This window comes from Rhincodon typus, chromosome 5, assembly GCF_021869965.1.
Source record: "Rhincodon typus isolate 14 chromosome 5, sRhiTyp1.1, whole genome shotgun sequence".
In the NCBI taxonomy this organism is placed as follows: domain Eukaryota; kingdom Metazoa; phylum Chordata; class Chondrichthyes; order Orectolobiformes; family Rhincodontidae; genus Rhincodon; species Rhincodon typus.
In genome coordinates, this window is record NC_063336.1 from 91,725,498 (window position 1) to 91,737,647 (window position 12,150).

At 41.1% G+C, this 12,150-nt stretch overlaps 1 protein-coding gene across 1 annotated transcript in view; it reads right to left on the reverse strand.

Annotated features, from left to right (window-relative positions):
- Nucleotides 1-12,150, reverse strand: part of LOC109928798 (CUB and sushi domain-containing protein 1-like) — a 2,165,117-nt gene that overhangs the window by 215,688 nt on the left and 1,937,279 nt on the right. The window contains exon 48 of the mRNA XM_048597409.1: nucleotides 10,253-10,398. Coding sequence (XP_048453366.1) covers nucleotides 10,253-10,398 — 146 coding nt within the window. The remainder of the gene's footprint in view (nucleotides 1-10,252; nucleotides 10,399-12,150) is intronic.

Here is a 12,150-nt window from a genome sequence, read left to right on the forward strand (position 1 = left end):
AAGCTTCCACAAGAAGAAACAAATCTCAAAATAATCGTATTTATTTGTATTGGTCAAGTAATAAATATCAGTTGGACACTGGAAGGGCTTCCCTTTTCTTCTTCAAAATGTACCATGGGATTTAGCCCCAACTCTCTTCACACATTGCATTTGAAACCATGACTTGCTAACTTAGAGATGAGCATGTCAAAGACTGAGCCATTGCTGATACTTGATAAGTATTAAGTATCCTCGCAGTTGGAGATTTTATCAATGACAGCTAATATTACACAGAATTCCAAAAAAATGATCTTTTTCGAAAAAAAAAGACTAGATTTTTTTTCTTGGACACTGCTGTTAATAGCAATGATACAATCACACTGCATACCTGACAAAACAGTCCAGAGAAGTAGACCTCTCAAACCAGGGAGTTAATAACCACCATTAATAGAATGGGCAATATAAAACAAACAATATGGATCATCCCTGGGTATCTGTTCAAATTGAACTCAGATATTTGAAATAAATGTTTCCTTCCTCTGCCTGCCATAAGAGTCTGAGATAATTTACTGTGCTAGCATGCCACTCCATGTCACTGTAGCTCCACAACAGGAAAATAGAATCATCAACAGAAATTCAGCACACATATTTTCAAAATTTGGAAGTGTTCATATGCAGGCAAAGAATATATAATTAACATGATTAAAGGAGCATTACTCTTGTTAATAACTTATAATAACTTGTTAATAAATTTATCCTGTCTGTTGCACATTACACATTAACTTAAGATGCAGGAACATTGCAGGTTCTTGGGGTAGCCAACGAGCAGGAAGAATGAACTGAATTTGGTGATTGATGATACAATGGAAGAATCTGCTTTTCAGAAAACTGAGCTGGATATCGAGAAAGGTACGATCACTCTTCCCTCCTCTTCAAAGCCGTGTAGGAGGTTGAGGGGAGACCTTACAGAGGTTTATAAAATCATGAGGGATAAAGACAGGGTTAATGGTCGGTGTCTTTTCCCAAGGATGGGAATTTCAAGGCTAGGGGACATATTTTTAAGTTGAAAGGTTTATAAAAGACATAAGGGGTAAATCTTTTACACAGAGCGTGGTTCACATGTTGAATGAACTTCTTGAAGACGTGATGGATGTGGGTACAGTTACAATGTTTAAGAGATACTTAGATAAGTGCATGAATAGGAAAGCTTTGGAGGGATACGGGCCAGGATCAGGCAGATAGGACTAGCTTAGTTTGGGATTATGTTCAGCATGAACTGGTTGGACCGAAGAGTCTGTTTCTGTGCTGTATGACTCTATGACTCACTGTTTGTCTAAAGGTGGACATTGTTGTATCTCTTTCCTCACATTTTCTTCATAGACCTTTCAAGATATAACTCTTTAAATACCTTCCCTCCTTCCTTTCATCTCTTTTCAAGGGCCATGAGAAGTTAGTTTCTACATTGAAGGCTGTTCTTGTTTCTTTCAGTTTTTTTTTTCTTTGTGGCTTTCAGAATATATCAAAAGTAGAGCATATAAGTTTATAAGATGATGAGAAGAAGATTTTAGTGTCAATACAGTGGTTGGTTGGATAATACTTCTGATTGTAATGAGAGGACAGAGTACTGTTGTGTACCTTCTACAAGAGGTAGGATAAAGGTCACAGATTTTGTGATGGATATAGCTGAAAAGAGTGGCAGAACATTGAAGAAATAAAAACTAAAGCACTATGGATGTTAGAAATCTGAAACAAACACAGAGAATTCTGGAGAAACTCAGCAGTTTTGGCAGCATCTGTAGAGAGAGAAACAGAGTTAACATTTTGAGTCCAATGTGACTCTTGTTCTGCTTTTCCAGCACTGTCTGTGTTTGATTGGAGAAACTGAGCTTTCATGTATCCAATGAACGTTGCACATGTGTACCAGCTGTGCTATTTGAAACACAACCGAAGCATGCACAGGCCAAATGCAAATTCACTCCAAATGACTATCCAGGTAGGAAGCAGGTCTGACAGTTAAGACGAAGAAACAACTTGCACTTATATCACACTAATTCATATCCTCAGTGTTTCTCAAAACACAGCCAATGCATTACTTTGGACATGTAATCTTGAAAATTGCTTTCGCTCTATGTACAGCAGTTGCCATGGTCACAATATTAGACTGCTAAATCAGAGAAAGTTAGTTCAGATCCCAGCACAACAGTTTAAGAATTTGAGTCAGTCAAGAAACAAAAAGCTGGTGTCAATAAGAAGTGACCACTAAGAGTTTGATCTTCTTTAAAAAAAAACTGATTCCTTGTTGGGACTTTTACAAAATCCCAACTCTCCCGATGTACTTAAGGGAAGGCATTCTACCTTTGTGCTAGTCTAACCTATATTTGTCTAGAGTCCCACGCCAATGTCGTTGCCTATTCAACCTCTGCACTGGCCTAGCAAGCTACTGAGCTGTACAAAACCACTGTTGTGGTTGAAGGAGGTGTGCCACAAACTTTGCAGAACCAGTTAGGATGGGAAACTAATAAATTGCTATGCCAACACTACACAGGTCCTGAGTTTTATTTTAAATGGCAGCTTATTTGTGTCAAACAAGATCAGAGCTATCGATCTTGCCACGATATTTATTTCACTGAATGAAATTGTTGGTTATCCGGGACTGGATGTTGGACCAGCAATCTGACAGTACAGAGAGAGTGCGGAGAGACTGAGCTGGGTATCATTCGCAGACGTGTAGAACTTGGCTTCACGTCTTTTAGTGATTATGTCAAAAGAAGCTGCGTGAGCAAGAGAGAAGTGGCTCAACTGAGCTCCAGAGGTCATGGGTGGGAAGAGCAATCTTTGCCAGACATTCTTTGGATATGATTGGATAGATACAGGTGCAACCAAGCAAAGGCACTTCACTGACCACCACCACAATAAAGAAGCATTGGACAAGGGGGGCGTGGTCAATCATTTCAAAGCTGTGGTAAAATCAAAAATGTCAAGGAGAGAGTGCAACAGGATCATTGGCACTATTTCAGTGAGAGATAAGGTGCATAACAATCACTAAGGCATGAGCAAAGTAAACGCAGTCAAATTCATATGGTCACCTCTTTTCATTTGTATCTGTTCAAGGATTATTTCAAGTTTCTCCAGGTTTTCTTTATAACTTAAACTTGTAGGACAAAGAGCCTCATTTGAAGGAAGCGTATCAAGAGCTGGTCTATGGTGGGTTACAGTGAGGAGTAGATAGTTTACATGGATTCACTGCTGTTGCTCTCCACAACAAATTTGGGCACTGCTAAATGTAGCTGGACAAACACAAACATAAAACATGTCAATTAGTTCATTCAAGTTTCATGAGCCCAGTTTTGTCAAGGGAAGGAAGATGATTTAAGATCTAGTCAGAAAAGCATTTTCTTAAGGGGTATACTTAATGTGAGCTTAATATATTTACATTTTTGTTTGAAACCTAGTGAGAAAGCATCTAAATTCAGTCAGATATCACTGTGGGTCGACAGTGAGGGGACAGTCCTCCCATCTTTCCTTGGAGATTATTCTGGGCAGCCTATAGGAAAGATCCATCGGTATTTACTCGCAGCCTTATTCAGAGGGTGGCGATACTGTGTCTTCTCTAACTTACGTGGGTAGGTGTTTTGATAGTGTATTCAAAAACATCAGTATTCTAGACAGAATAGCTCGGGAGAAAGTGCTCCGTTTGTGAAAGGATCGAAAACCTTGGGAAACCGATTTAAGGTAACTGACAAAAGACAAAGGCAGAAATGAGAAGTTTCTTTGACACATAAAAGTGCCTCATTTTCTTTTGTCTTTTGGTATGTAGACAGTATCAGTCAGTATTTCTGGCCAGGTACTAATGTGATTTCTGCTGCCATTCAGAGGCAACAAGCAGTATGATTTCCTTGCGTTGATAGTGTAAGCAGCAAGGTTGTTTTAGGAAAAGGAGAATGTATTTTATACTTAGGACAACTGTTTCCACATATGAACAACCTGAGGAAGTTGTACAATCATGTACTGATACTTTGAATTACTGTGCAGTCAGTCCTTGAAGCTGTTGTACATATCAAGCTGCTATATAGTATCTACTGTTGCCAATATAAGATGGTGAAAGGTTTTGGGAGAAGTAACAGTTTTTATCTTCTGCGTGAATTTCTTTTCGATCTAACAGGATTTAACAAAATATTGGCAATTAAATCATATCTACACAACCTAATTAAACACTTTTAATAACATGTCCTCTGGTCGCTGAACATTAATTTATTTTACAACTAACATTCATTGAATTAGTTTGACTTTGTCATAGTCCAAAATACTGTGAAATATATTTTTGTCAAACTGCTGAAGGAGAAAGGAGCCTGTGTAAGCAGCACAAAAGAATAATCTACATTGTGGTTCATTGCCATAGGCACTTCCAGAAGTATTTTACTCTGTAAAAAGGTTTTTGCCTTTTGTCTTCATAAGGTACAGATTTCGTTATGAAGTATACTTTCAGAAGTACAACACATCCCAATATGAAGCCTCACCAACGATATTATTCAGCAGAGAGTCTAAGTGTTGCCAGAATGTTCTACTGTAAAAGCAATCCCACCTTCAGCTTACATCCATACCCACTCAGTGGAAGCTGATTAAGACCAGGAATTCGGCTCAAATTTATCTTCTGGCATCAAATTAGTTGATTTCACATTCACAATTAGCTTGTATCTGATCTTAACTGAGATTAGTCAATCCAACATTTGGCAAGAAGTAAAATTTATCCCGTTTGATAAAGGCTAGCTACTCACTGAATAAACACAAAACCAAGCAGAGTCTTGGAGAACATTTTGTGGAACAGCTACGCTCAGTTCGCGACAAATGACTGCACCTCCCAGTCGCGAACCACTTCAACTCCCCCTCCCACTCCTTGGACGACATGTCCATCCTGGGCCTCCTCCAGTGCCACAACAATGTCACCCAAAGGTTGCAAGAACAGCACCTTATATTTCGCTTGGGAACACAGCAGCCCATTGGTATCAATGTGGGCTTCACAGGCTTCAAAATCTCCCTACCCACGACCACATCCCAAAACCAGCCCAGCTCGTCCCCGCCTCCTTAACCTGTCCATCCTTCCTCCCACCTACCCACTTGTCCCACCTCAAGCCCTACCCCCACCTCCTACCTACCAGCCTCATTCCGCCTCCTTGACCTGTCTGTCTTCCCTGGACTGACCTATCCCCACCCTAACTCCCCACCTACACTCACCTTTACTGGCTCCATCCCCGCCTCTTTGACCTGTCCGTCTCCTCTCCACCTATCTGCTCTTTTATCCATCTTCAATCCGCCTTCCCCTCTCTCTCTATTTATTTCAGAATCCCCTTCCCCTCCCCCATTTCTGAAGAAGGGTCCAGACCCGAAACATCAGCTTTCCTGCTCCTCTGATGCTGCTTGGCCTGCTGTGTTCATCCAGCTCTACACCTTGGTATCTCATAGGAAGAATGGCTTTGGAATATCACTGTGGCGAACTTCAAAACGAAAGGTGTTGATCATGCAACCTTTATGAAATGCCACTTCTGCTTGGGAGATCAGTGTTGGAAAATCTTGGCCTTGTTCCGTATAACAAGACCATCTTGCAAATAGTCATTTAGTACTACGGAATTTGAATATTATTGAGATTGTCATTATCAAGTGTTACATTCTCCATGGCAATGCCTTTAATAATTAGAGTCCACTTGCCAAACCTTCAGTGTTCTTCATTCATGCAATATGAAAACTGTCTTCCTTTTGCTTTCATTATTCTTCTGAATTGTGATGAGTGCAACAGGAAAAAGCTTCAACAAAATAAAAACTGAAAGAACTGCAGATACTTTAAATCAGGAATAAACACAGAAGTTGCTGGAAAAGCTCAGCAGGTCTGGCAGTATCAGTGAAGAAAAAAATCAGAGTTAACGTTTCGGGTTCTGAGGAAGGGTCACCGAACCCGAAACGTGAACTCTGATGTTTTTCTTCACAAGTGCTGCCAGACTTGCTGACATTTCCAGCAACTTCTGTTTTTGTTTCAGCTTCAAAAAAATGTTTTCTTTTGTATGACTACAGTTAGCTTCTTTGAAACTTGTAATGACAAGGTCTTGCAATGTTGAGCGCATGCAATGACAGGGGTGGCCGGGGAGTGGAGGGTGGGGTGGCAGTTTCCATGTGTAGTGTATAGAGGATCTGAAATTTCAGACACCATTTATACTTGCCTTTTCAATGCTGGCAAATTGGCTGTGTTTGCAGGCGTGGGGGAAGGGGAGAAGTAGGAGGGACATGGGACCATGGAGAAAGACAGAGGCATCCACATTAATGTTCAAGCATTTCATTTGAATCAAGGGAGGAACTTCTCTCTGATTGATTTTAGTAAGGCATTTGATAAGGTTCCCCATGGTAGGCTCATTCAGAAAGTAAGAGGCACGGGATGCAGGGAAATTTGGCTGTCTGGATACAGAATTGGCCGTCCAAAGAAGACAGAGGGTGGTAGTAGATGGAAACCATTCAGCCTGGAGCTCGTTGACCAGTGGTGTTCCACAGGGATCTGTACTGGGACTTGTGCTCTTTGTGATTTTTATAAATGACTTGGATGAGGAAGTGGAAGGGTGGGTTAGTAAGTTTGCTGATGACACGAAGGTGGTGGAGTTGTGGACAGTGTGGAGGACTGTTGTAGGTTGCAACGGGACATTTACAGGATGCAGAGCTGGGCAAAGAAGTGGCAGATGGAATTCAACCCAGAAAAGTGTGAAGTGATTCATTTTGGAAGGTCAAATTTGAATGCAGAATACAGGTTTAATGGCAGGATTCTCGGCAGTGTGGAGGAACAGCGGGATCTTGGGGTCCAAATCCATAGATCCCTTAAAGTTGCTACCCAAGTTGATAGGGTTGTAAAGAAGGCGTATGGCATTTTGGCTTTCACTGGCAGGGGAATTGAGTTTAAGAGCCGTGAGGTTATGCTGCAGCTCTATAAAACTTTGGTTAGACCACACTTGGAATATTGTGTTCAGTTCTGGTCACCTCACTATAGGAACGATGTGGAAGCTTTAGAGAGGGTGCAGAGGAGATTAATCAGGATGCTGCCTGGACTGGAGGGCAAGTTTTATGAGGAAAGGTTGAGGGAGCTAGGACTTTTCTCATTGGAGCAAAGAAGGATGAGAGATGACTTGATAGAGGTGTACAAGATGATGAGAGGCATGGATAAAGTGGATAGTCAGAGACTTTTTCCCAGGGCGGAATTGACTATTACGAGGGGGCACAATTTTAAAGTGATTGGAGGAAGATATAGAGGAGATGTCAGAGGCGGGTTCTTCACACAGAGAGTGGTGGTCGTGTGGAATGCGCTGCCGGCAGTGGTAGTGGGGTCAGATACTTTAGAGACTTTTAAGTGACTCTTGGATAGGCACATGGAGGATAGTAAAATGTAGGGTGTGCAGGGTAGATTGATCTTAGAGTAGGATATTAGGTCGGCACAACATCGTGGGCCGAAGGGCCTGTATTGTTCTGTACTGTTCTATGTTCTATATTGATTGGGAATGAGCTTAAATGAGATTTCTGCAAAGGCAGAAACTGCTCTGCCAACCCTGCAAAGTCCTCCTTACTAACACTAGGGGTCTAGTGCTAGAATTGGGAAAGCTGTCTCACAGACTAGTCAAGCAATAGCCTGACAGTCGTACTCACACAATCATTCCTTACATTTTCTCAGACACCACCATCATCATCCCTGGATATGTCCTGTCCCACTGGCAGGACAGGGTCAGTAGAAGTAACAGCACAGTGGTACACAGTTGGGAAGGAGTTGCTCTGGGAGTCCTAGACATTGTCTATGGACCTCATGAAATCTCATAGCTTCAGGTTAGACATGGGCAAGGTGTAAGAGTGACCTCTGTAAAGGCAGTCAGAGACAGCAAAGTAAAGCAGCACTTGAGAGCTTTATTTAAGCAAAACACCGGCTTAGATGCAGAGGGAGGGAGTCCAAGATTCACTCAGGAGTTTGAGCTCCCTTCGAATACAATGCTAAGAAAGTACTTCTTTTATACCGTTACACAAACAGGCTGACTCAATCCTGAAACTATATTAAATACTATCCATATCTGGCATGACCAGTAAAAATAACAGCACCACACAGTTAACTATCAGCGGAATATGGCTCCTGCACTATCACACTGAGGGCTATTGTCCATTGAAACCTTTATCAAAAATTAACATGCAGTTATACATCGTGCCCAGCCCTGACTCCTTGCCATTAACATCTGCAGACTGGTTTGCTTTCTGCCTGGAACATCCCGTGGCCTGTTCCCTAGGGAGCTATTTTCCAACTAACAACACTCAGGGAGCTTGACACTATCCAGGACAAAGCAGCCCACTTGACTGGGGCCACATCCACAAGCATCCATTCCCTCCACAACCAATGCTTAGTAGCAGCAGGGTGTATTATCTACAAGACACACAGCAGAAATTCACCAAAGATCTTCAGACAGCATCTTCCAAACCCACGGTCACTTCAATCTGGAAGGACAAGGGAAGCGGGCACATGGGAATAGTGCCACCTACACATTCCCCTCCAAGCCACTCACCATCCTGACTTGGAAATACATCACCATTCCTTCACTGTCACTGGGTCAAAATCCTGGAATTCCCTCCCTAAAAGCATTGTCGCTCAACCCACTGCATTTGAACTATAGCAGTTCAAGAAGGCAGCTCATCACTGACTTCTCAAGGGCAACTAGGGATGGGCAATAAATGCTGACCAGCCAGCGATGCCCACATCCCACGAAAGAATCAAAAGAAAATTATACAAAGCTTCCCAATGGATGTCAGTCTCAGCATTGTGCATTAGTATTCATTCAGTCCTACAGGCCTCAGGCATTCACATTTATATCAAGTATCTGCCACTGGGTTATCTGTGAATAGAAGAGAAGCAGATTTTTGTTCAATAAGAATGTATACAAATATATAAAACTGGGTTTGCATTCTCCTTTCACAGATATTCCTGTCTTTTTCCACCTTGTCACCCACTCAGGTACAGTGACGTGGTAGCACAGTTGCTGTCCTGCCTTTGTGCCATGTGTATGGTGGCAGAAAGTGTCAGATTGCTCAAGAAAATCACGGCTTACACATACTGTCCAAACAGCAATCTTTTAACGACATTATCAGCGGCAAGAACAAAGATGAAATACAGGAAAGAAAAATTAAATTTAAGATTGTAACCAGCTGACATGAAGCTTGGGTTAGCATATCCTGTGCTTAAAAAGTAAAGAGGAGTGAGGGATTGGATAATCTGGAGGTCCTGTGTAAAAGTAAATTGCGAGCTGTAGACAGTATGAAAAGGTTAAATTCCAATATAATTGAGTACTTCTGTTACAGAAACAGAAAAAAAAACTGGAAATACACATTAAGTCAAATCAGCCAAATAGTGAGTTAATGTTTGAAGTGCCTTATCCCCTTGAACCCACATCCCAATGAATTTTGAGCCCAGTAAAACATAGAAATCTTCTTACCGAGTGCATTGGTCTGTCACGGTTACAGCAATTGCAACTCTTTTTTTTACACATTGACTTTTAGAAACCAGGATAGTTCCAAGGAATAATGGCTACAGTTATATGCATGCAAAGACAAAAAAAGTGAAAGGAAGAGAAGTTGGAAATTAGAGTTGAGAAGAGGACTGTCATATCAGATGCTAAAACTTTCTCTTGACCAGGAATGAGAAATATGTGTGTAACGCTTCCCCACATGTGGGAGCTTGTGGACAGCTAAGAGTATAGAGGGCAGCACCTGTACAACTTCACAGTAAGGATAGAAGTGAAAGATGGCTTAAATTACAAGAAACATCTCAACTCTGTAACTGGAAGGCTGTGAAATCCAACATTTACGCTGGCAGATTGAAACTCATTTTGAATTTTCTGTTGGCTCATTGTCAAAAGATCAGCTGCTCTTGCCTCTTATAAGAACAGATCCATTCAAACGGAGATTAAACCCTGGCATTTCAAACCCTGCATCACCATTCTTTTCTTTTAAAACCCTGGGCAAACAAGGATATCAGCAGTTCCTACTATCTCTGGGGATACCTTCCTTCCCATTATAATTGCCTGTATAATAAATACAATAATGCATCGGCATGTGAGTGACTCCACTTTCATTTAGGAGCATTTTGTTCTAATCAATGCCATTCCTTGGTGCAACTAATACTTTATATCGTACTTTCTCATGAGTTTAATCTGCAAATGTTCAACATTTGATTTTAAAGAAAAATCATTCGCATGCTTTGTGGAAGCAGACTGACCGTGAAAATTGAGGACAAAGAATCCCCCTCCGGAGAAGTCACTGTGGAACTTGATAAGAACCTGATTGCTGGTGCTGTAAGCTGATTCCAGAGCTGTGTTGCCACTGAAAATGCCTAGCTGTGGAGCAGTCTGGTCAGGCCCATCCCTGCATAATGAAAGAAGACAAGTGTGCCTGAAAATCAGTTAAGGGATAAAATTATCAACTTTTTCTGGTGATTATATAGTCACACAGTTTTGTTTTCTTAACAGTTACATGTCAGCCATATTTTGAACAAAAATCTTACTAATATTAAGATGAATTTGCTATAACTGATCATAAAAATCTGCATATTAAATCCATGCATATGGAATTAAATCTCGAGCAGAAAAATTAAGACTTAGTCTCTGTCTCAAATTAATAATTTCACTGATGTTTTCAAGAATGTATCAAAAAAGGCTTCAAAGATCCACATGAAAACAATTGCACAATATTCCCAGGGGTAAACTTTTTTTTTCTAAAATCCACCCTGTTATTTTGAAGATAAATCCACGGAAGAATATTTCAGACAGCAATGTGATTAAATCATTCTGCTTAAAATTCTTGCAGTTACCCAAATGGTTCACCATACGATAATACTTTCCAGGATCATCCATTTGGCTTGGGAGTTTGGGATTCAGTAATAGTCCTTGTGTGCAGCTTGAAATCTTTAGTTGGGATTTAGTGCTCCTGCAGACAAGATCAATTATATATTCACGGGGTAGAATTTGGTCAAGGCATAGATCTTGGTAGGTTGCTGGAGAACTGATGAGACACCTCTTCTGGGGAAGGACCATCAAACCACATGCTAATCAAGCAACGTTGAGGCTATTGGTGGGCCTTCTAATGGGGGGTGTATCTTGCCCAGCAAGAACTGTTGACCAACCCAAGGTTGACTGGCAGGATGCTGAGGAGGTAATGGCTGCTGCCTGTAGGACAACGATCTCCAGGATTGTAGAGGGACCAGAACAAAGTTAAGTCATTTGTGAAAGGATCCAGAAACAAGGATATATGGTGGTTTCCAGTGGGCAAGCCTAGCTCTTTGTACAGTCATCGATTAGGCACCAAATGCCTCTCCTCACTCCTGCACCTTCCAAACAGAGCTAATAAGCTGACACCATAGGTTGACAATAACAATGAATGTTATGATGTGGAGATGCCAGTGTTGGACTGGGGTGGACATGGTCAGAATTTACATGATACCATCTTATAGTCCAACAGGTTTATTTGAATATTAAGTCGAGGTTGATGTTGGTTTTTCACCAGATTTGTATCAAGGTGGAAGTAAACATAACAAACATCTCAAATGGCACTTAATCTGACCTTGAGAGAAAGAGCAGCTAGGTCATTGCCAAATGTGAACTCAAGACCAGAGCTTTCTAAAATCATTACTGTTTGTAAGAAATTCATATTTTAAACATTGGGACAAGCAAGAGATATGAAAAGGTGAATTGCTGGTTAATAAGCAAACCGGAGCAGAGCTTCCTAGGCTTTGTTGTGAAGGGTGGGAATACATGGTTTGCTTAGTTAGGCAACACAGGTGAATTAATATTTCAAGCATTTTTTCTGTTTAACATTGCACCATCTGCTAAATTTATTAAGTTTGAAGGTTCTTCTTCTTCTTGAGTACTCTGCCTGAATGAAGGTAGGCCCATGGAGATTATTTGTCAAACTACAGTAGTGTGCAGAGGTTGTAAAGTAAAGGGAATTATACTTTTACTTTGGGCATAACCGCTGAGCATGCATGAAAGAAGCTATGTCATCGTGATCAGATCACATGAAACTGGAGCCTGGAGCATTTGGATGCCAAGTAAGGTGCCCTCAGTTTCTATTTGCATATATTTATGTTTAATGAAACCTACTGCTGTTCATCCATAAGAC